Below are 21,602 nucleotides of genomic sequence, written 5' to 3'. Positions count from 1 at the left end.
CTCTGGGATTCAACAAAGATAAAACTTCATGGCTTTAAACATACATACAGCAACTCACAGAACTGACAGGCAGAGGGTCGGTAGAACGGTTCTCTACTTCAGTACTTCAGTTCTTCAATAATGGATCTCAAGAGCATCTGGTCATCGTGCCTCATACGTAGATCAAAGCATGCGGACGTAATCCTGCAGCTGTTCCTCTAAAGCTTCCCTCAACTGGGTGTGTAGAACTTAATCTGAATCAGGCCCTGAGTGTGTTTTTCTGTTCCCATGTTTCTATTTTAGTACAGCTTTGTCATACAAGCAGAAAGTTAAATGTGACACACACAAATACATAAATATATACACAATTGTCCATATGTCTGGAAGCTAATGTCCACATGCTGACACTGACAAATGATAGGAGTGATATTTAAAAAATAAAATGAAGCAATGAGTTATACATTTTAGCATTCAAACATAAAAATGGAAATAAATAAATACATCACTTTTTAAATGGAAAAATGTAATCGACATATTTTATTTTAGAGAGGGGGTTGCTCTTAAAATTGAGTTGAAAGATGATTGGTCGCCCGACTCGCCCCCACGGGTGAACTGTCTAGGACACTTGACTGACTATTGGATAAAGAAAAGCAGTTGACAAAATGACAAAGAAAAGCAAATGGCAAATTAATCAAGAAAAGCAACTGGCATTTTTTATTTTAGAATATGAGTTAAATTTTAAACATATTTAAAACTTAATTCATATTTTAAAAAAACAAAACAATTAAATGAAATCCAATTTTAAACAAACAAATAAATAAAAATTATAAATAATTAATAGACATTATAAAATTTAAATAAAAAAAAAATCTAAACATAAAAATGTAAATAAATAAATCACTTTTTAAATGGACAGATTAATACACATATATAATAATAATAATAATAATAATACATTTATTTTATATAGCGCCTTTCAGAAAACTCAAGGTCGCTTTACAATAAAGTACAAACAGCCTATACAAATATATGTATATTAATCTGTCCATATAAAAAGTGATTTAGGCCTACTTATTTTTTATGTTTAAATTATTAAATTGAAAACTTAATCCTTCACTTTATTTTATTTTCGTTTTCATACTGACATAATTGAATTTTTTTTTCATAAGTATTTCCAAGGCCAATTCTAAGTCAAGCCTTAAGTATTTTTCTGTCTCAAGTTGGAGTGAAATCTTAAATCTCTGTTCATAGTTGTGTATATGCAGCAGGTTAGTTTCATATAACTATATTATTTCGAGAGGTTGTTACTTGAGCAATAATTGCATAAAAGGCGTTATTTGAGGTTTTACTTGAATACGAAGGTCATTTGATCTTAACTGAACTTTTAAGATACTTATCCATGCAAACTCTGAGACTTTGATTTGTTCACAAGGCTCTAATTTGAAGTCAGATCAATTTAGTCAATGTTGTGATTTAAGAGATTGTGATTGCATTTCTGCATCTAATAAATGCGATGACCCCTGACCCTTAAACCTGACCCAACCCAACCCTCACAAATTGATATTAACATGTTTCACTATATATGTGAGGTCCTAAAACATGATTTATAAACTTTTCAAAAACAGCAAACAACTGAGAAAAAAAAAGAAAAAAAAGACAAAAACCATGTTGTCATCCCAAGTACAAGCAGTGACATTTACCACCGCCAGAGGGCGCGAGAAGCTCGTTTTTGTTGCTCCCGAACCGACTGAACACGGCGGGGTTCCCGTACACAGATCCCAAACACTAAACAGGTGGTCATACACCGCCACACAGCGCCCGGCCGCCGCGATGAAACGGAACGGGTACCGATTGTAACTTACAGTAAGCCGTCAAGGTGCTGAACCAAAGATTATTAATGATCTGGGCATCAGAGCACTGGAGCCTTTGATCCCGAGTTTCCCTTGGAATCGGGAAGGTCTAAGGAGAGTTGGAACTATGAAAGTGACGGTGTGTTTTGGAAGAACTCGGGTCGTGGTTCCTTGCGGAGATGGCAACATTAAAGTGCACTGGCTCGTTCAGCAGGCCGTGATGCGGTACAGGAGAGCGATCGCTAAGGTGAGCTGCTGTTTCAGTGTATCATCTGATTGTGCTTTGGAAACATAGTTGCGCCGGTGAGGGCTGCAAATATGGCGGTGTAGAGACGGAGTAAGTGAGCGGGGGAAGGGATTGGGACAGTCCGGACACTTCAACTCCACTGAACAGGGGGAAAGAACGCATTTATTCACAAGTTAATAAAGCTTTGTGCGTTTTTACCCTCTTTTAATGCGTTGGGCCGTCTTCTTTGTTCTTAATGTCTACAGCAGATTGCTAGAAACCAGTAAGAAATCGGGCAAATATGAAGTAGCCTAATATAAGAGAGAGCGAAGTTTACTCCACGTTTCAGATGTTATTACCCTACTTTGGGACCCTTTAGAAATGACATTATTTACCAGGGTGCAATATCATGTACATCGACTTTTTGTTTACATGTGGCGGGTTGCTGCAGCTGACGCGTCCTTATGCTATTTCTAATGAAAAAAAATAGTCTTGAACTTTTCTCATATGTGTGTGAGTCCTGCGCTTTGTTTCAATGAGAGCTACTGCTGCAGCTAGGCTAACAGTGATCACTGTGATATGACTTCTACACGGTTGGCACCGTCTAAACCGGGTTACAACATTTTTACACTTAAAGAGAGCGACGCGACAAAACCGCAACCCTGTCGTTGAGGAATCAACAAAGCTGTCTGTGTAGCGCGAGACAGAGCTCACTGTACGCGCGCCTAGTTCTGGACGTTCAGCTTCGTTGATTAAACTGCAAAAAAAAAACAAGTAGTTTGCTTTCTCTCTCTCTCTCTCTCTCTCTCTCTCTCTCTCTCTCTCTCTCTCTCTCTCTCTCTCTCTCTCTCTCTCTCTCTCTCTCTCTCTCTCTCTCTCTCTATATATATATATATATATATATATATATATATATATATATATATATATATATAGGCCTATATATATATATATATATTGCAAATTTAAAGTTTTTACATGCACAAAATGAACAGGGCTTAAAAATATCAAGACTCTAGACATGTCTAGACTAATTGGAAATGTTGTTTTATTCTACATAAGGGGTCGACCCCTCATGGGCGCTACCATGCTGAGATGGCGTGATTTTATTTATTTTTTTCCTTATAAACCAGTTAACGGTAGGGTAGGCAATTTATTTTATAAACACTTTTTGTTATACTGGTTGAAACTCTCTTCACATCCTGATAGCAATCAATAATAGAAGTGATCTAAATATTAAAACACGTACATTATATCTTCTGGACCAAAAAATATTCATCCAATCATTGCATTCGGTCACACATCATCAGTGCGTTCCGTAAGGCTATGCAGAGTTCTACCTGGAGCTGTTCACGTCCTCAGACTCGGATTTATGCGTTTTCTGTGTCAACAACAGTCAACTCAACACCATATCGTAATTGATTTTCGTTTTTGCCTACCAACGAATATGAAAACAAGATTATCAACGTGAAACGATTATTGTGCCGCTGCTGCATTCCGTCCCGCGCACCTTCCTTTCCTTCTCAGCGGTGCACTTCCGTTCCTCCATAAAAGCCCAAACTTGACATCCAAATCAGCCAAATAAGTGAGTGTTGTAAAATGCAGTCTATTGTTGCTAAACTGCGGGACGTGCTTGATATTAAACAGTGTTATTTAAAGCGTTTTAAGCCACGAAAAGGATACTGTTCCTTAGGCGGCCTCCTGTGCGCGCGCTCCGAGATGGGGTGGAACGCGCATAAGCGAAGTATACTATGAGCTTCAGATACACGCCTAAATGGTCAAATACACACAAAATTATATCAAAATGCCGTCTTGACAAGTATTGTTAAACACTGTCAGTTTTGGAATGTTAAATAGGCCTAGTTGAGAAAGATAACAATGTTGTGTAACAGTATATTGGATCCGTGCATAAACTCTTAAAGTGACAGCGTCTAATATTCCTGCTGCTGTCATGTTAATAAAAGAAGAAATGACAAAGAAAATCACTCTCTGCTCTTGACTGAATTCATTTTATAACTTTAATTCTAAGCATTGATTTGTATTTAATCTGAATTTAACTTCGTTGCGATTGAATCCAAGAATGTCTATTCAGTAGATGTGTGTCCGAGATGAACATAGACGTTAACAGCTTGGACTTGTGTTTTGACCACCATTTGGACTAGTTGATCTCCCAGAATACCTCAAAGTCTGATTTGCGCCGGTGGGAAATCAGGATTCAGAATCAGCAGCACTTAGAGTAATAGCGTTCAATACGCAGCTTTTAAAGTTAAATGATCCGAGGCCCAGAGATTCAGCTCGATATGGACGAGCAGGAGTGAGCGAGACAAAAGCATGTTTGTTCCCATGAATAAATAATTTTCTCCTTTAGTAGCGTATGAGCAGAATAGTTTACATGTATTTACAGTGCTAGCCACCTGTGAGTGTGTTTGTGTGTTGTGAAAGATTCCGTGTTAAATGAAAGTTATTGCCACTTTGTTTGCTATTAAAGAGAACATCTGCTGTTGTGCTGTGATGATGACAGTTGTTGTTATGATGATGTAGAGTTTTGTCATAATGATATAGAGTTTTATTGTAATGGAGCAGTTATTATATTCTTATGGAGTGTTATTGTTATGGCAAATCTGAGTTAAAGTCCCACTCCGATCATATTTTTAGCTATTTTTAAACATTCCCAGTGGTCTTTAAATTATGATTATGCCATTTTTAGCCAAAATCACAAAACCCGTGCCGTTTTCTGGGACTTCGCTTCAGCAGAGCGGCAGTAGCTCATTAGCAATTCGCCTCTGCGTTGTGGGCGGAGCCGTTGGCACGGAGACGACCCTCCCCCTGCCCGTTGCTGAGAGCTCTGTCTCTCCCGCTAGCTTACACCCCCAATACCGGTGGGGCAACAGTATTATATACACGTTAATTATTATTATCCGTAGTTAATCAAAGTTATCACCGATCACCGATCATTATTTCACTCCAAGACGTCGCGTGTGGAGACGCCCAGTGGAGTTACTACGTCACAACTCCAGTCTATTTTAGCCGGCATTTTATCGTCTGCTACTGATTCACAGCCATTTGAATGTAGAAATACTCAGAAATACAACTTTGAGCTTATTTTTCTCAAGGTATGTCCTCTAACATCAGAAAAATGCCACAAGAACATGTTAACACCTAGAAAAACATTATTTTCATCGGAGTGGGTCTTTAAGGATGGCCTGTCTGAGAAGTTTGAGCCAATTTGAGTCAATTGTCCTGTGCTGAAAACGTAAACAATTGGAATTGTGATCTGTATATTGAACATTGTCGCTGATAAAAATGTCACCAAAGCTAAAGGCTATATAGAAGAGGCTTTGTCAAAAATAGCAAGAATTTCTGAAAGTTACAGAAGCATCAAGATGATTCATAAATGATGAAGTCAATGTATTTTCCAGCCAAAATGCTTCATTTACAGCATGTCTTGAGGTTACATTATAGCTCTAGGCTATAATACCAGCTAATATGGTTGAAATGGATAAAATGGTTAGTTATTTTATCATTTTGGTAACACTTTACAATCAGGTTTAATTTGTTAACATTAGTTAACATGAACAATACTTGACATTTATCAAATGTATTTAATATTAATCTCAGCATTTTACTAATATATTTTAAAAATCAAATGTTGTTTCTTTTAAAATAAATGCTGTAAAAAAATATTGTTCATTTAATTTCATGCATTATTGCATTAAGTTATGTTAACAAATGAGACATTTTTGTAATGTGTTATGGTCTCCATATGGTTTCTTAAATATTTGTAAATATTTTAATATTTTAGAATTAGCTGATATTATGCTGATTTGGAGTGTTGTTATTATGAGGGGAAACTAACGTCAGTATGATGATGTGGCATGTTTGGGGTGTTGTTGAGATCATTTAGCTGAAATTGTGATGGTGTGTGGAGTGTCGTTGTGTGATGTTGCTTTATTACAGGGAAGTGGAGTGCTGTTGTGATGGAGCTGATATGCTGATGTCCATTTGTAGTTTATCACATGCAGGAAATGGAGTCATGTGAATAATTAAAAACGGTGTCTGTGCTCTGAGAGAGAAAGACGGGCAGAAACAGGGACGGTGTTAGTGAATGTGTGATCTGCGGTGTCCTTGGTTCTGTTATATTGTCACTCTTTCCATTTGCTTTCTCCAAATACCTCTGCTACTCTTTAACTACATTCAGCTCGCCTTTTTTTCTTTCTTTCTTTCAGCCGCTCTTTGAACCAAACACACAAACGGAGGTGTTCTGTGTGAGACTGTGGGGTTCGGTTTGTTGTCTGGAATTATTATCCATCAGAGCACCAGCACACATTATTCCTTTCTGTTTATAATCTCTGTAAGTTTTAAATTTGAAGGGTTATTAGTCTGTGTGTATGTGTGTGCTGTATTGGATGGGCCCTATAATCCCTGTTTGGATCACAGTGAACTAGAATATGACAACAGATTTACAAAAGAAATATGGAAAGGCATCAAACTGAAAACAAGAGCATTTAATGTAATCTTGCATATGAAATGGAGCTATCCCAGCTGATCTCTCCTCTGGTCTGTTGCAGTGTGTTGGCAGGTTTTCAGACGCAAGTGTTCATGCAGCAGCTGTGCCTATAGAAGTGGATTCTTTCTGACTATCTTTTTTGTATTATGGTGCTTTTTCTCTGTCATTTTGCTGTCAGCAGCTTGAAATCTTTTTTGTTGACATGCTGTTTGAGAAATGCATGCATAATAAGACCGAAATTGATCAAACGTTTAGTAGAATATTGGATTTCTATACATTTGAACGCAGAGGGAAGTACAGCATATTTCCCTCATTCAGTGAGTCATGCATACATGAGTTCAGGTCAGCGTGGGAAAAGTCCATCTGCTAAAGGGTATTAATGGAACAGCAGTTGTAAAAATGTATTTCACTATTGTTTACAACAGGATCTGCATTTTCATGGGTTAAAAAAGATTTTTGTTATTAGCGGTTTATTAGATTAAAAAAACAACAACTTTGTGCATCAAATCCCCTTTCCTGGTAAAATTGAAAAAGAAAAAAAGGAACCTGATTTTCAAAATTCAACAAATTTACTCAGTCTCTAACATTTAATTTATTTGAGCCACGAAATAAACTTCATAATTCCATAAAATACGTATAATGACCTACACAAAAAGCATTTCGAAAGTCTCCAGCGCATTTTATAATCACCCAAACAGCAAATATTCACCCCTGGAATATTAGAACTACAATCATCGATACTGTAACACGTTTTTTACATGATTGTTACATTTAATTACCCCTTAGCAGATTTTGACTCCTATAGATTGTAGTAATCACTGCTGAGTGTTCACTTTGATCCGATGACTTAATACGCTTCAAATAAAGTTGATTCTCTCTCACTCATCTTACGGAGGGTGTCTGTATCTGTAATATCTCTAATGTGAGTGAGTGAGTAGACGGAGGGCTCAGCTGTCACACTGACACAGAAAAATAGTTACACAAGCCAGAAGCCACTGAATTGTTTCAAAAGCAGAACTGAAGCCTAAAAAAATGAGGAATTGTGTGCTATAAGGATCTAATAAAGAATTGGTTAAAACAAAAAACTATCATGGTTGTGATCTGAATATGACTGGGAGGAGCTCTGATTTTGAGTTGATTGTTAATTGTGATTCATTTATTATATACCCAATATCATAAATATCTTAATTTTAGTATGAAGATATTATTATAATTTGTATTTAAATTATACATAATATTTTATTCAATATTTAAAATATAAAGAATTGTTTCTGTAGCTTGCTGAATGATATAGGATATATGTGCTGCACAATAGAAGTTACATAAATATATTTTATATAGAGCAGGGTATGCGCATGACGTCACCGTCGGCCGGAGTGAATGCGGTCACGCCCACAAGTGGCAAAAAGAGTAAGACTGAGCGGCAGCATTTGTTTTCAGCGTGAATGCCGTGAAAAACACACAAAACACATCTAAAACGGGAAAGAGCTTTGCGATTGACTGTACAACTAGATTTGACCAGAAATCTGAGGTACTGTATATTTTTACAGACTGCAAAAAGCTACAGAACAGACTATATTCTGCATAATTGGATGTTTTTAAATAAACACTGATAAAAAACTATACAAGTTTTAGGGCTGGACGATATGATGATATACAGTATAACATTAATGTAAGTGATCATTTGGATTTAGACCTATATTGTTTTTATATAAAACGTTTACAGGCAAATTTTCTTAATTTATTTCCCCGGCGTCGAAATCAGGCACATATAAATGTCAGGAAACACGATTCCTGGCTGCATGTCAATATCCATGGATCACTGGATCTTTGATAAGTTGCAAGGAACACTATATCGAGTCCAACTTTTAGTTTAAACTGATAATAGTTTGTTTTACTCGCGTTTTCGCAGTTTCCCCTATTAACTCCAGCCACGCAGCAGCTCTTCTGCCACTCAGTCCGGCTGAGGGGGGCGTGTTCCGGCGGGAAAGTGAAAAATCAATTCCCTCTATTGATAACATTTTAAAACGTTGATTAAATTAAGATTTTATAAATGAGAATTATTAGTTATGCTTTTTAGACATCCTTTGAGAAAAGTGATATGAAAACCCTGAAGAAGTTGCTGAAACACTGCTATATATATTCAACATGCTCATAGTGCTAAAACTATGACATGAATTTGATGTGAAACAATTAATTTAGTTTTGTACAATTTTAATAATATAAATTTCTCTCTCTCTCTCTCTCTCTCTCTCTCTCTCTCTCTCTCTCTCTCTCTCTCTCTCTCTCTCTCTCTCTCTCTCTCTCTCTCTCTCTCTCTCTATATATATATATATATATATATATATATATATATATAATGGGTGTAGCTTTAACAGGTAACCTACGAGGCCCAGGTCTCATTAGCTTGGTGTTCTAGGTGATTCCCAATCCTCCTGACACAACTAGGCTCTGCGCTCCAGGCCACCAGAGGTTTCGTCTTACCGTAAAGCTTATATTTGTACTTATTGTTATTGCTGTAAAAGGGGGAAAAAAAGAAAGAAACTTTTAGCTGAAGTATAACCTATAAGTGTGGATTGAAAACATCTGTCAGTTTACGTTTTGAATGTTGTGTTTTTGTAATGTTTTGTGGCATAGGAAAATCTTGACCTTGAGTTGTGATTGGCTTCCTCTTTTTTGGGGGGTGGGGTAGATCCTCCTATTTCTACTGAATCCTAGATTTCTCCACAGGGAATGACGCTGTTGGTGTACTAGATGTATTTTGGAAAACACAGTGTGTTAGTAAGTTCCCTGTGGAAAGAAACCCTCAGCCTCTTGCTAAACTTTCTTTGGAGAAACTCTCAGCTATAACCTTTCAGAAAACATTGGGGAAAACGTGCCTGTGGCGACATTTCTGCTAAATATTGTGTTGCGCTAACAAGCATGTTCAGTTTTATGCTAAACAGATGAACGTTGATCTGGCAGCATTTCATTAAGTTGGTTGTTCTACGTATTGCGGCAGTTTGGAAAGGAAATGTCCAGGTAATGCTTTTTTGCATTTAAAAATAAGTACTTGCACCTTTCATAAACCTAACCAGTAATGTTAACTAAATCAAAAGTGAGATAAACACATTTTCTAAGCAACCATGTCATTTTAGCTTCCTTCTACAAGTCTTTGAGCTCTTCTATCGTGACTCATGTCTCACGGGACGTAATCGCAAGTGCAGTGCTGTACCAGGTGAATGACAGAGCAAGTTTACTACACCAGTAATTTGTTTCATACTAAATTTATTTTTCATCCATTTTGTTCGGTTAGCTCTGCTGGTTGATGTCGTTGTACTGAAAGAATGTTGTGACAGTTGGTCGGTGTGGTATTAGCCCCGCCCCTCCGTCACTGTGATTGGACGGCTGGGTAAAAAGTGACTGTGATGAGCGCTGCGTTTTATCCAAAGTTGAACATTTTTCAACTCTCGGCGACCAGTATAAACGCGCTCGGCGCTTCAGCGTGAAAAAAAGTTCAGCGCCTAAAAACGTGGCGCTCCCATTGAAAACAATTGAAAACATACGCCAGGCGCGTGGAAAAACGCTTTGGTGGACACACGGCCTTATGGTGTGTTCACACCGAACGCGAATTTAATTATTTGCGCGAGTAGATTACATGCAAAGTCAATGCAAAGACGCGAATAGACGCATCATTCGCACCGGGCGTTGCGTATGACGCGAATTGGGCGACGCGTTTTGCCGCGAATGTCTTCCGCGCAAGTTGAAAAATTTTAACTCGAGCGAATGTTCAAGCGTCTAACTAGACGCGATAGACGCGTATTTGACGCTCTATTCGCGTTCGGTGTGAACACACCATTAGGCTACGCAGAATATGCACCGGTCGCGTGCAGCGCTGCTGCCATGTAAACAGTTTGCCCTTCCCCTACTGACTTTCACTTTCGGTGCCCGAATGGAAGTGAATCAGGCTTTGCGATTTTTTTTTTTATCTAGGCCTACATGAAATTCTGCATCCATTGTACGATTTTTTTTTCTTTTTTCGAAAGGGCAACCTGAGTCGAGAACGGCATATGGGCAGTTGCCCGGGCAACCTGAGCAACCCCCCTGTGCACGTCCCTGCAAGGAACCGTGTGAAGTCTTTTTTTTTACTCGATAATATGCTCTTTTAATCTTAATTTGTGTGAGAAGGAATATTAGTACAGTCCGACATATATGAATACGAAGAAATTAGTTTTTTGCCATTTAATAAATTAACCACAGTAGCACGCTTGGATACAGGAGTTTTTGTTGCATGCTTGTTTGTTTGTGAGGTTAATCTAGGGCTGCACGATTAACCGAATTTAAACCGGAATCGCAAAATGCACTGATATCAGAGCGGATCGATCGATCGGTTTGCAGTAAATGCTGCTCCATCTCTGCAAGTGCTGTGAATTTTTGTCACTTATAGCATTGCATACTTTATTCTTATGAAAATACCCAAGATGTCTAGAAAAATATTGTTGAAATCATGTTTTTTGTCTTCATGTTTCATCGGTCAAAACGTCTCTATCTGCGTTTTATTCTGCCGCAGCAATCTCTGGATGTCTTTATCCATATAAATGATTTCCTGGAACTAGAGGCCTGCATTTCAGCCCGAGCCCGACGGGCCCCGACTTATTTATGCTCCTAGGGCCGGGCTTCGGGCCAATTTTCACGTCATAGTTCACACGCGGGCCGGGCCTCGGGCCTGTTTTAGGCTTATCTTTTTTATAGCCTATTTTAGACATTAATTAAAATAAAACATGAGAAGATGACGATTGAAAAGCAAACATAGAAAGACGTTTTATAACCTATCACACTGACATATGACTGACACATGACAGTCTGCTCATGCTCACGCTCACGCACACACACACACACACAGGTTTCCCGGCAGCGCGATCTGAGATTCGCGCGACCGGCTCGTTCTAGTGTCCCACTATGGCAGCGAGCGTGACTTCAGCGCAGCTGGAAAAAGTACGACTGGATTAAAACCTTCCACTGTGGATGCTGTGCTTTTTCTTCACGATGCTCTGAGACTGTTCTTAGCCATGTTAGGAGGAGGTTGTTTTTTGTTTGATTGGACTTTATTTTCATGAGTCTGTTGGAAACTATTGGAAATGGCCATGTTCTGTAGTGAAGACTTGATTTTTGAGGTAAGATAACCTGCATGTTTGTTTTAATGTAATTTATTTGATTTGTTTAGATTGCATTCTCTGTATTGTAGCCTATATTATAAATTCATTTAGTTTGCGAGCGCTGTTGCGACTGAGCAGCAGAGCAGTTTGCCTCAGCTTTTCAAAAATGACAATAAACGTTTAAACTAACGTTAACTGTCTGTGTGATATGCTTAAGTTGTTTTATATCTATGGATTTTATTGTAGCCAAGTAAAGTGTTGATTTGAGAGGCTATAAATCAATCAATGGATCAAACATGTTTAACTCGCTGTCGGCTGCTTGGTCGTCATAATTTTTTTTGTTGTTTTTTCTTAATTAACTTTATAAAGAAATGAAAATAAACTTACCGGTAAATACTTTGCCATTGAAAACAAAATATATCTGGTTTACTGACTGCAACATAGGTCAGGCTGTTTATCTTTCTTTTTTTTTCTTTTTTTTTTTTACGGGCTCGGGTCGGACTCGGGCTGATCATTCTGATGAGCTGTCGGACACGGGCCGGGCTAGGGCCTGAGCGTCTCGGGGCAGGGCCGGGCTAGGGCCTAGATTTGAGGCCCGTGCAGGGCTCTACCTGGAACATCATAAGTTTTATGACTTCTCCAAGTCTCACTATGCACAAAGAGGATGCCCTCCAGCTACGCGTATGAAGGCAACAGACGTTATTTTACATGTGTTTAATGTATTCACTAATGTATTCAAAAATAGGAAAAGTAATATTTTTCTCTAAAGAAATTTTGAAGTAAACAACATATGCGATTGCGAATCCAGGGTTTTCTCCTGTGTAGAGAAGTGAGTTTTTTTTTGTCTCCCAGTGGATGCACAAGATCTCCTGACCTGATAGTCACAGATTTTTTTTCATAATAATTTAATACTTTATAATAAAACTGTGGAACTTTCTAACGATTTGTAGTGCTCAACCAAAACAGATGGATGTTGTTTGGATTGCGATTAGTGATATTGGCCTTTAGAAACTAAACTAATTAAAAAATGTAATTTAAGCAGGTGGTTACGTTCCTGCAGTCTGCCATTTTTGTAAAAAAAAAAAAAAAAAAAAATGTTGTGTGAAAACATTTCTTGTTAGGCTTTGTATTTTGTGTGCCCTGTGTGGAACATTATATTGTTTCAGTTACTGTACATTTTGAACTGATGAACTGAACTATGTGTGGTTGTTTTCAGAGATGGTAACAGACTTGTGCTACAATTCTGTGGCCTGTGCTACAAAACTTTCAACCTCTGTAGCACCAGTGATATGAGCAAAAACATTGACGTACAGCCCTGGGCAGGGCTTGACATTAACTTTTTTGCTCACTAGCCAATGTGGCTAGTGGTTTTCCAAAGTTACTAGCCACACAGCATTTTTACTAGCCACATTTTTGTTGTTGTGAAATTACCTGATTAAAGTTGACTATGGCGTGCTAAAATTTACTTGAACAAGATTTACAATCCTTTTAAATGTAAAACCACCGTACACACGCAAATCAAGACTAGGTATAACAATACAGGTCATTATCATTAGCTCTGATAAGGTTGTGTGTAAAGCTCCTTTAAAGCTCCTATAAAACCATGTATTAAGATGAAGACATAGCTTCTTATTGCATAATAAAAGTGGTGCATGGATGTAGAAGATTAATAAAAAATATAAAAAAATAAACTGAAAAAACCTTTAGCATTAGAAACACTGTCTGTTTAAATATCAGAATCAGAATTACTTTATTGAGCCCCGATGGGAAATTCTTTGTTACACGTTGCGTTTTCTGTGTCTTTGCACAGCAGAAACGTGTCTGACTGGTGTCTGCTGGTAACGTACATGGAGGGCTATCTCGGGATTCGGGCGTTGCAGCATAGACGGCAAAATAGGCTATAAGAATATTTCGTTCTGTATTGACAGGTGCAATATTTGATTTTTTTTAAATTATATCTGCATTTGCCAAAACCTATGGACTTTCAAACATAAAAATGCCATTTATTAATATGTGTTCGTGTCAACATGACATATTTTCCTATTCTATTTAGCCTGGAAACGCTTCCAACAGGCTTGCGTGTCGCGTGAGAAATAGGCGTCGGTTTTTTTTCTAGCATGCACGCGTTTTCGGCGCGGCTCGAGACGCGCGTCACGCAGGCAGTGTGCAAGTTCTAACCTGTTAACATGGGAGCCGAAATAAAAACGGACACACCACGCAGCGGAGACGCGCACGCCACGCAGCCAGTGCGCTTCAGATGCCTTTTGAAAAGACTACAATTATTCAACCCGCCAAAGTGGCTAGTTGAAGTGACTGTGTTACCCGCCACGAGCAAAATCCACCCGCATTTGGCGGGTTGGCGGGTGTTAATGTCAAGCCCTGGCCCTGGGTATAGGTACATTTTTTTTGGCATATGTTAAGAGAACACTTAAATAGCTGTTACGTTTACAGAAAGATCATCTCCGATCTAATGTGAAGAATTGGGTGAATTTATGGACAGAGTTGTGACATTTATGGATCCTCTTTCTGTACTTGAGGGCATTCTTGATATTACTGCAAGTCATCATGGCCAATTGTTACAATGTAAAATTGTGTTTTAAACCCCACAGAACACAACTGACATAAATGCATATGCCTGTAAAATAGCAGTGTGGACACAACTGTGGTGTAAAGTTCTCAGTACTGCTGTGGGTCACATACACGAATGAGTTCATTGGTTCAATGCTTCTTAAAGTGACAGTCACTCATTATAGATGGGCAGCACAGACCCACGTGATTCACTTGGTTAGTGGTCAAACATTCAGTGTCTGTTTAGGTGTAAATGTCAGAACGACCCTGCACCTTCATGTTTAGGAAATACACATATTACTTTTTATATATATTATTGCCAGTAATTTCCATTTCCATTTATTTTCTTGCAATAAGCTACGATTACTAAAATATCATGGTGTTATTAGTATGTATCAGTGTGAAGTCTGTGAACTATAACTAAAATGCTTATTGTAATTTGCAGATATAAAATAAGACCTTATTTTGTCCAATTATGAACATTTGTTACTAGTTTTGACAGGTTATGCTGTTCTTTTGGGTACCTATTCAGAACTTGTCCCCAAAAGAGTGGCAAAGCCTGCCCATACAAGTGAACACAGTGTGTGTGTTTGTGCAAGTTGTTTATCTGGGTGCCAAGCTATTCTGAATAGCATGAGATCCACAGAGGGGTATTTCAGGCTGCATGAAGCTCACCAAGGACTTATTCCTCTGGAGACGGCTTTTAGCAGCACGGTTTTTGCATTTGTGTGAATCTCCGGCTGTGTGAGTGTGTGTGCGAGAGAGGGAGAGATGGAGGGATTGTGTCTTTATATGGTTGTGTCTGTAAGATCTTTGTCACGATATTTAAAACATCAGCTCTAATGTCGCTGGAATAGTCAAAGACGGCAGCTTTCTGCTATAAGCAGCTTCAAGTGTTTGTATAAACATACAGGATTCAGTGTATATACAGGTGTTTCGTCAGCTATATGGGCACTTTTATGTCCCAGGGGCTCATTTCTATTAAAACTAACAGATTTAAAAAATGTCTGTTTTGTTATATGAAGCCTTCGTTTACTTTTCAAATGCTTTTAATGTATGAATCGGGATGCACAATATATTGATACCATGTCAGTTGATTTAATTGTGCATGCTCATTTTCCCTCCATTTTTTAACATTTAGATGACCTTTTTTGTCATCTAATGCTTACTTGAAGTTTTTCTTTAAAAACACAAATCATTTAACAACACTCTTAAATTAAAATTTTGCAGATCTCAAAATCAATATTCATTTTTCATATTGTACATTATAATATTGCGATGCCTAAATTCACTTGTTTAAATTCACATTTAAAACAATTGCTTTTAGTGTTTATTTTTAATTTATGTAGACAAAATTGCGAAGATTTTTTATCGGTTTGTCTGTACGGTGACATATACCGTTAACTTTTGAAATGTTTATGAAAAAAAATATTTTACACAAATTGCGAATGTCCCCGTTTTACTACTAATGAAGTTTTTGCAAAAAATGACTGTGCTTGGTCAAGATTTTCAGTGAATAACGACTTGAATTTTCTTCGCCACACAAAATGTAACAATTACGCATAATTCATAGGCTATATGGTGCTTTTGGGTCTTTTTTGAAGCTTGACAGCCCCACTCCTCATTCACTTTTATTAAGTGACTGGGATATTCTTACATGCCATTTTGTGTTCCACAGGAGAAAAAGTGTGTTTTGTTCAACCTGTTTCAATAATGACATATTTATCGTTTTTGAGTGATATTGCATTTCTGCTGGACTGGTGTTTCTGTGCTGAACCTGTGACTGGTTTTACAAGGTTAAGTCATTTTGTGAGTCTGTCCTGCCTGCGGATCCAGCTGAAGACGGATGAGTGTTAACCGACGTTCTATTTTTAACTGTTAGACGAGGCATTAATGGATGTGACTTAATTGAGTCTAGCTGAAATGAGTTTGACTGTGTGTGTATGTGCGTTCTGGGGAAGAGCAGCTCGGATGGAGAGCGAGTTTATGGGTTCATTCATTGTCATCTGTTCTAAAACATTGGACAAAGAATGACCGAATGAAAGAATAAAATGCAGAAATGTGAAAACATCAGACAGCATTGTGTGTGTGTGGGTTATGTAAGAGTGCAGCTGTGCTACAGGGATTTGCTTCACTGTGCTGGTGTACAGATATGCTTATGAAGGGGAGAGTGGGCCAAAGGTTCAGAGATTTGGGTGCGATTTTCAAAGTGTTTTAAGCCTTGGTTGGTATAATTACTTGTTTTGTGGATAAATTAATTAATAGCCTAATTGTTTAAATGATTCACTGTGAAAAAGCACCCAAATCATGATAACAAGGAAACATTTTATTATTGAACTGAACTTGCAAACACAAGGTGGTTTATTCATTATTATTATTATTATTATTATTATGATGGGAAATACTTTATTATAGATTTTATTGTACACTCTCTTAAAAATAAAGGTTCCAAAAAGTTTTTTTTTTTTGCAGTGATGCAAAAGAAGAATCATTTTTGGTTCCTCAAAAAACCTTTCAGTGATCAATTCTGAAAAGATCCATTTTTTTATTCGTGTAAAGGACCTTTATCCACTATAAAGAACGCTTTGTGGAATGGAAAGGTGCCATCATGGATGTTAAAGGTTCTTCGTGGAACCATAGATGCCAATAAAAAACCTTTATTTGAGTGCAGGTTTGGGATTAATTGCGTTTTCACAATATTCAGTGTGTAATCTTGATATTTATGCTTTTAATTTTTTCCTATAATTTCAACCAAATGGCAATTGAGAGAGACCGAAGTATGAGGGAGTAAGTTGCATTGACCGCACACAGATTTTTTTTGTGTGATTATAATATGATTATAAGGAGTGTGTTTACACAACACTGTTTTCAACTACAAATGGGAAACTTTTTAATGCGTTTTGGCCGTTCATTTAAACAACAACAGCATTTTGTGGGGAAAATGGGTTTCAAAGTGCAAGTTTTTGTCCATGTAAACTACAAAAACGTGAATTTGTGAAAACGTTGATGGCATGGGCATGCGTATTACATGTTCAGACTAGTGTTTCTTTACAAAGTGACATTGTCAACTACTGGCCTGACATGAATAATACAGCATTTTGAATCTCTTCTCAAATCTCCTTTCCTGTTGAATCTTATTCAATTTTATATTTTGAATCTTATTAAAATGGATTTTTTTTTTAAAGTGATTCAAATCTCCAATTCAAATCAATCTCCAGTCAATTTTAATTATAGAATTTCTAATTGAACGTTATAGGATCACGTCAATGAATCAAATTATGGTGTTTACTACTACAAAAAAATACTTTTGTGATGCAAATTTCTTTTTTTTTATCAATATTGCAATTTTTTATGATATTTGTTACTTGATGGTGGCGGTTATTTCTTTATGCCTTTTTGAACTTTTTTTTGTTCTGTTTTTCAGTTCACAAATGCCTGTATTATCGGTTTTTGGTTCCGAATGTGCCTTTGTTTTTCTCTGTAAACACACTAGACTGACGTCTTTGGCCACTGCACTCACAGTGACACTGTGTTCTCCGCGGCAGTAAAAGAAGTTCAACTTGTAAAAAAAAAACACGTCTCGTGTTTTTAACCGCAACAGTGCGTTCTGTGTGAACGGGCCCTTCTCTGTTTTGCTTCAACGACAGGTCTTGCATGTTACCTGGCTCTGTGATGATACTACATCATCTCTCCTGTATCCAAAATATTCCCAAACCACGGATGTTGATTATTTTTGGCCAAGTCCTTATCCTGTCCTGAATTCACCTTCCCTGTTTCTGTGCTTTCTTCCATGTCGTAACAGTAAACCCATTCTGTTCTGTTCTCCCACTCGATTTAGGCGAGAAAGCACTGACAGAAAAATCATGCTTTTACATCTTGTTTTTATTATGATTGATTTCCATTAATCGCACAGCCCTGTGTATATGACTGTATATATATCATATGCTGTCTGTTGTCATAACTCTGCAAAATATACGGCATTTTTTATCTTTCAAAATGTGACAAACAACGGTAAGGACGCATTCTGAAATATTTCAGATGCCCGCATACCTCTTTAGAGTAAACACTCATTAAGCCGAACATGAGTGTGTGTGTGAGTTTGCACTGTTAAATGACTCTTATTTCCTGTATCCTGCAGAAAGAGAGCCAGTTTATTGAAAAGAGTGGCTTTATAAAGACTCTTTCTCATGAAAACACTTTGCTCTCTGTTGGTGGAGACTGACGTTCCCTTGTTCGAGTTAGCTGACGTGTGCTTTCTCCGTCTGGAGATTTTACGAAGCTTTATTAGCATCATAAGTGAGGGATTACATTACCAAAGCATTAATAAACATATACACCCACACAAACAGTGTAAAGTAAGTTTGAATATCCGGTTGCTGTGTACATGTCTCTCCTCCTCGGATGCTCAATAAGACATGGACTCTCCCGTATCAGATACACTTACTTGTCTTTAAAGGCACAATGCTCTCAGCTTACACACACGGGTCTTTCTGAGAGTGAACTTCTCACGTTACTGAACGCGTCCTCGTTTAGGACTGTCTGCTTCTGAGCTGAGAGGAAGAAAGGAATGAAGGGAAGGCGACAGAAAGGGTGTGTGGAGAAAGATAGATTGTGATGATTAGAGATGTGGAAGCACCACTTCTCTCTGCAGAAGAGACTCAGGGAGGAAAAGGGCTGGGCTAAGAAGGTAGAGTCAGCGCTGATTGGTTCATAACCTTGTTACGTTGTGACATCATGACTTTTGATTGGCAAAATGAATCGTTTACTTACTTATTGTATATGGTTTTGACTCCGTGATGAAACTTTGTCACGTTACACCTGTGCCGTTTGTGCTAGGTGCGTGATTTCTGTTCTCAGCATCTTAAACACCTCATCAAATCAAATTATGGAGTTTTGTGGCTTTCAGGTTTTCTCCATAAGCTTTGCAGATGTGAATTTAAAATGTTCTCTTCCAGGAAAATGGACCAAAAAGTTGACTCACCCAGAACTACACAGATTTTTGCCCAATACATATTATTATTTTTACTTGTGTTAATTTGTATTCTTTTTATTTAAATTGTTGATATTATTATTATTATTATTTATTATTATTGGGGATTATAATTATATTAATAATGGTCTCTATGATTTTTTTTAGTCACTACAGTTATATGCCTCATTTAATATTTAAAATAGTAATAAAATAGTAATAAATTATTATGTATATAAAATATCAATTTTACTATTGAAACTTAATAATCATTATACTTATTATTATTTATATAAAATATGATTATAATAATATTACTTATTCATTAAATAGTAGTAGTACTAGTACTAATAATAATTAATAATAATAATAAATATACAAGTAATATTAAATTCATATTTTATATAAATACATACAAACTATTATTTATATAAAATATGAATTTTATTATTGAAAATTATCTTTTTATCATTATTATATATTTTTTTATTTATATAAAATATCATTTTATTATTAAGTATGACTTATTTATTGAATATTGTTATTATTTTTGTTTTATTACAGGCACCTGACTGGAAAATGCGTTTCATTTTTGATTGACAGATGTTGCTGTCCAATAGTTCAGTTCATGTTCTCTGTGACTTTGAACTTCAGTTGCTCTCTTCTGTGTGTGTGTGTGTGTGTTTGGTGGGTGTTGTGTAGTGGTTATAATGATGACCCGTGTGTGTTGTTCTGTCTGGGTGATGGTCTAGATTCAGGTGCATTATCCTGATTAGTTAAACCCTCATTATGTGTGTGTGCTCTTCCTCATTGATTAGAGTGTCCTTAATCTGATGGAGTCTGTGTGTGTTTAAGGGTGTGAATACTTTCACTTAAGTTCAAGTCAATCAAAAGTTGAACATGTTCTCCCTGTCTCTCTCTCTCAGGGTGAAGAGTACTGGGTTCAGGTGTACCGACTGGAGCACGGTGATGGAGGAATTCTGGACCTGGATGATGTTCTGTCTGATGTGGCTGATGACAAAGACCGAGTGAGACACGCATTCTCACACACACACACACACACACACACACACACACACACACACACACACACACACACACACACACACACACACACACACACACACACACACACACACACACACACACACACACACACACACACACACACTGCTCGCATTCTCTTCTAAAACAGGCAGCGCTCCTGTGTGTGTGTTGGTTTAGTAGTATGTATTTTAGTTTCAGGTATCGGATGACTCTTGTCTCCCAATAACCATGACCTAATTTGAGAATGGACTCACTAACACATCCACACACTGCTCTAAACTCCAATGAGTATTTCAACTGAGGCATCACTTTCAACCACGACCATGAGAAAATTCTACACATTTCTCTCCTTTTGTGTTAGCCTGGGAAAACCCATGACATCTTCCGGCAAATTTAGATTTGCTCTGAAAGTTAGTCTGGCAAAGAGCTCATTCAAGCCCATTTCCAATCCGCCGAAATCGCGGCACCAATCAGAAACGTTGGGGCGGGCTTTACATGATGACGACAGCGCTGGGATTTTGAAGCAGATTTTGTAGCCTACATTACAAAGATGGATGCTGCCGTCGAACATCACTCGTTCGAATCAGCCATCGCGTCTGTTTTAAGCGATTTGAATGTTTCCTTTTTGTTAAAAACCGAGCAAAGAACAACACTCCGAGATGTTTCTCCGCCGCTCTGCATACGTCATCTCCTTCACCGCTCTGATTGGGTTTAGGTCTATCCGCGACGTCCGTTGGTGACGCCCCTCTGGAAATGATTTATCTATGACGCTTTGCCAGACCATAACTCAGTTACAACTGAGAATGGTCTGGTTTTAACCAGGCTACTTTTGTGTGTTTGTTTTGCAAAAATTGAGTTAACTTGCCTTTAGCTTCACCTATAGGAGTAAAGAACTCTCAGTTCCACTTAACAGGTTACCATAATTACCATATTCAGATGATTCCTTAAAGTCCACAGACTCCCACACATGAACTGATGCAAAACAGAACAAAGGAAATGTGTGCAGATTCTGTGTGGAACTTGGTATTGTTAATCTGAGGCATTAGAAGTAAATATGCATGATATATCGGTGCAATATTGTTTATTAACCTGAAAGAGTTTTTTAACAATATATCACATCACACTGTTAAATATTGGATATTAATTTTGCTTGATTATTTACCCTATTTTTTACATTTAGATTAACTTAAAGGTAATCCTGAAAAATGCTAATAATTTAATAACACACTTTAGCAAAAAGCTAAATGATTTTTTTTTGTATTGTACGTTATAATGTTGTGATGCCTAAATTCACTCATAACATTTAAATCATTGATTTTAG

General features: G+C 37.4%; 1 protein-coding gene across 4 annotated transcripts in view; it reads left to right on the top strand.

Annotated features, from left to right (window-relative positions):
- Positions 1-1,725: 1,725 nt before the first annotated feature.
- The window catches only part of pard3ab (par-3 family cell polarity regulator alpha, b), a 91,789-nt gene continuing 71,912 nt past the window's right edge, over positions 1,726-21,602 (top strand). For 2 of the 4 annotated variants that reach the window (XM_056238731.1, XM_056238729.1), the window contains exons 1-2: positions 1,726-2,076; positions 20,161-20,262. In XM_056238731.1, the coding sequence (XP_056094706.1) occupies positions 1,957-2,076; positions 20,161-20,262 (222 nt within the window). In that variant the 5' untranslated portion in view covers positions 1,726-1,956. The remainder of the gene's footprint in view (positions 2,077-20,160; positions 20,263-21,602) is intronic. The other 2 variants (XM_056238730.1, XM_056238728.1) reach the window with 1 other exon arrangement.

This window comes from Rhinichthys klamathensis, unplaced genomic scaffold, assembly GCF_029890125.1.
Source record: "Rhinichthys klamathensis goyatoka isolate OS25496 unplaced genomic scaffold, OSU_Roscu_1.1 h1tg000534l_1, whole genome shotgun sequence".
Lineage (NCBI taxonomy): Eukaryota > Metazoa > Chordata > Actinopteri > Cypriniformes > Leuciscidae > Rhinichthys > Rhinichthys klamathensis.
Note: the sequence above shows the minus strand (reverse complement) of the source record. Positions and strands in the feature narration are given on the sequence as shown.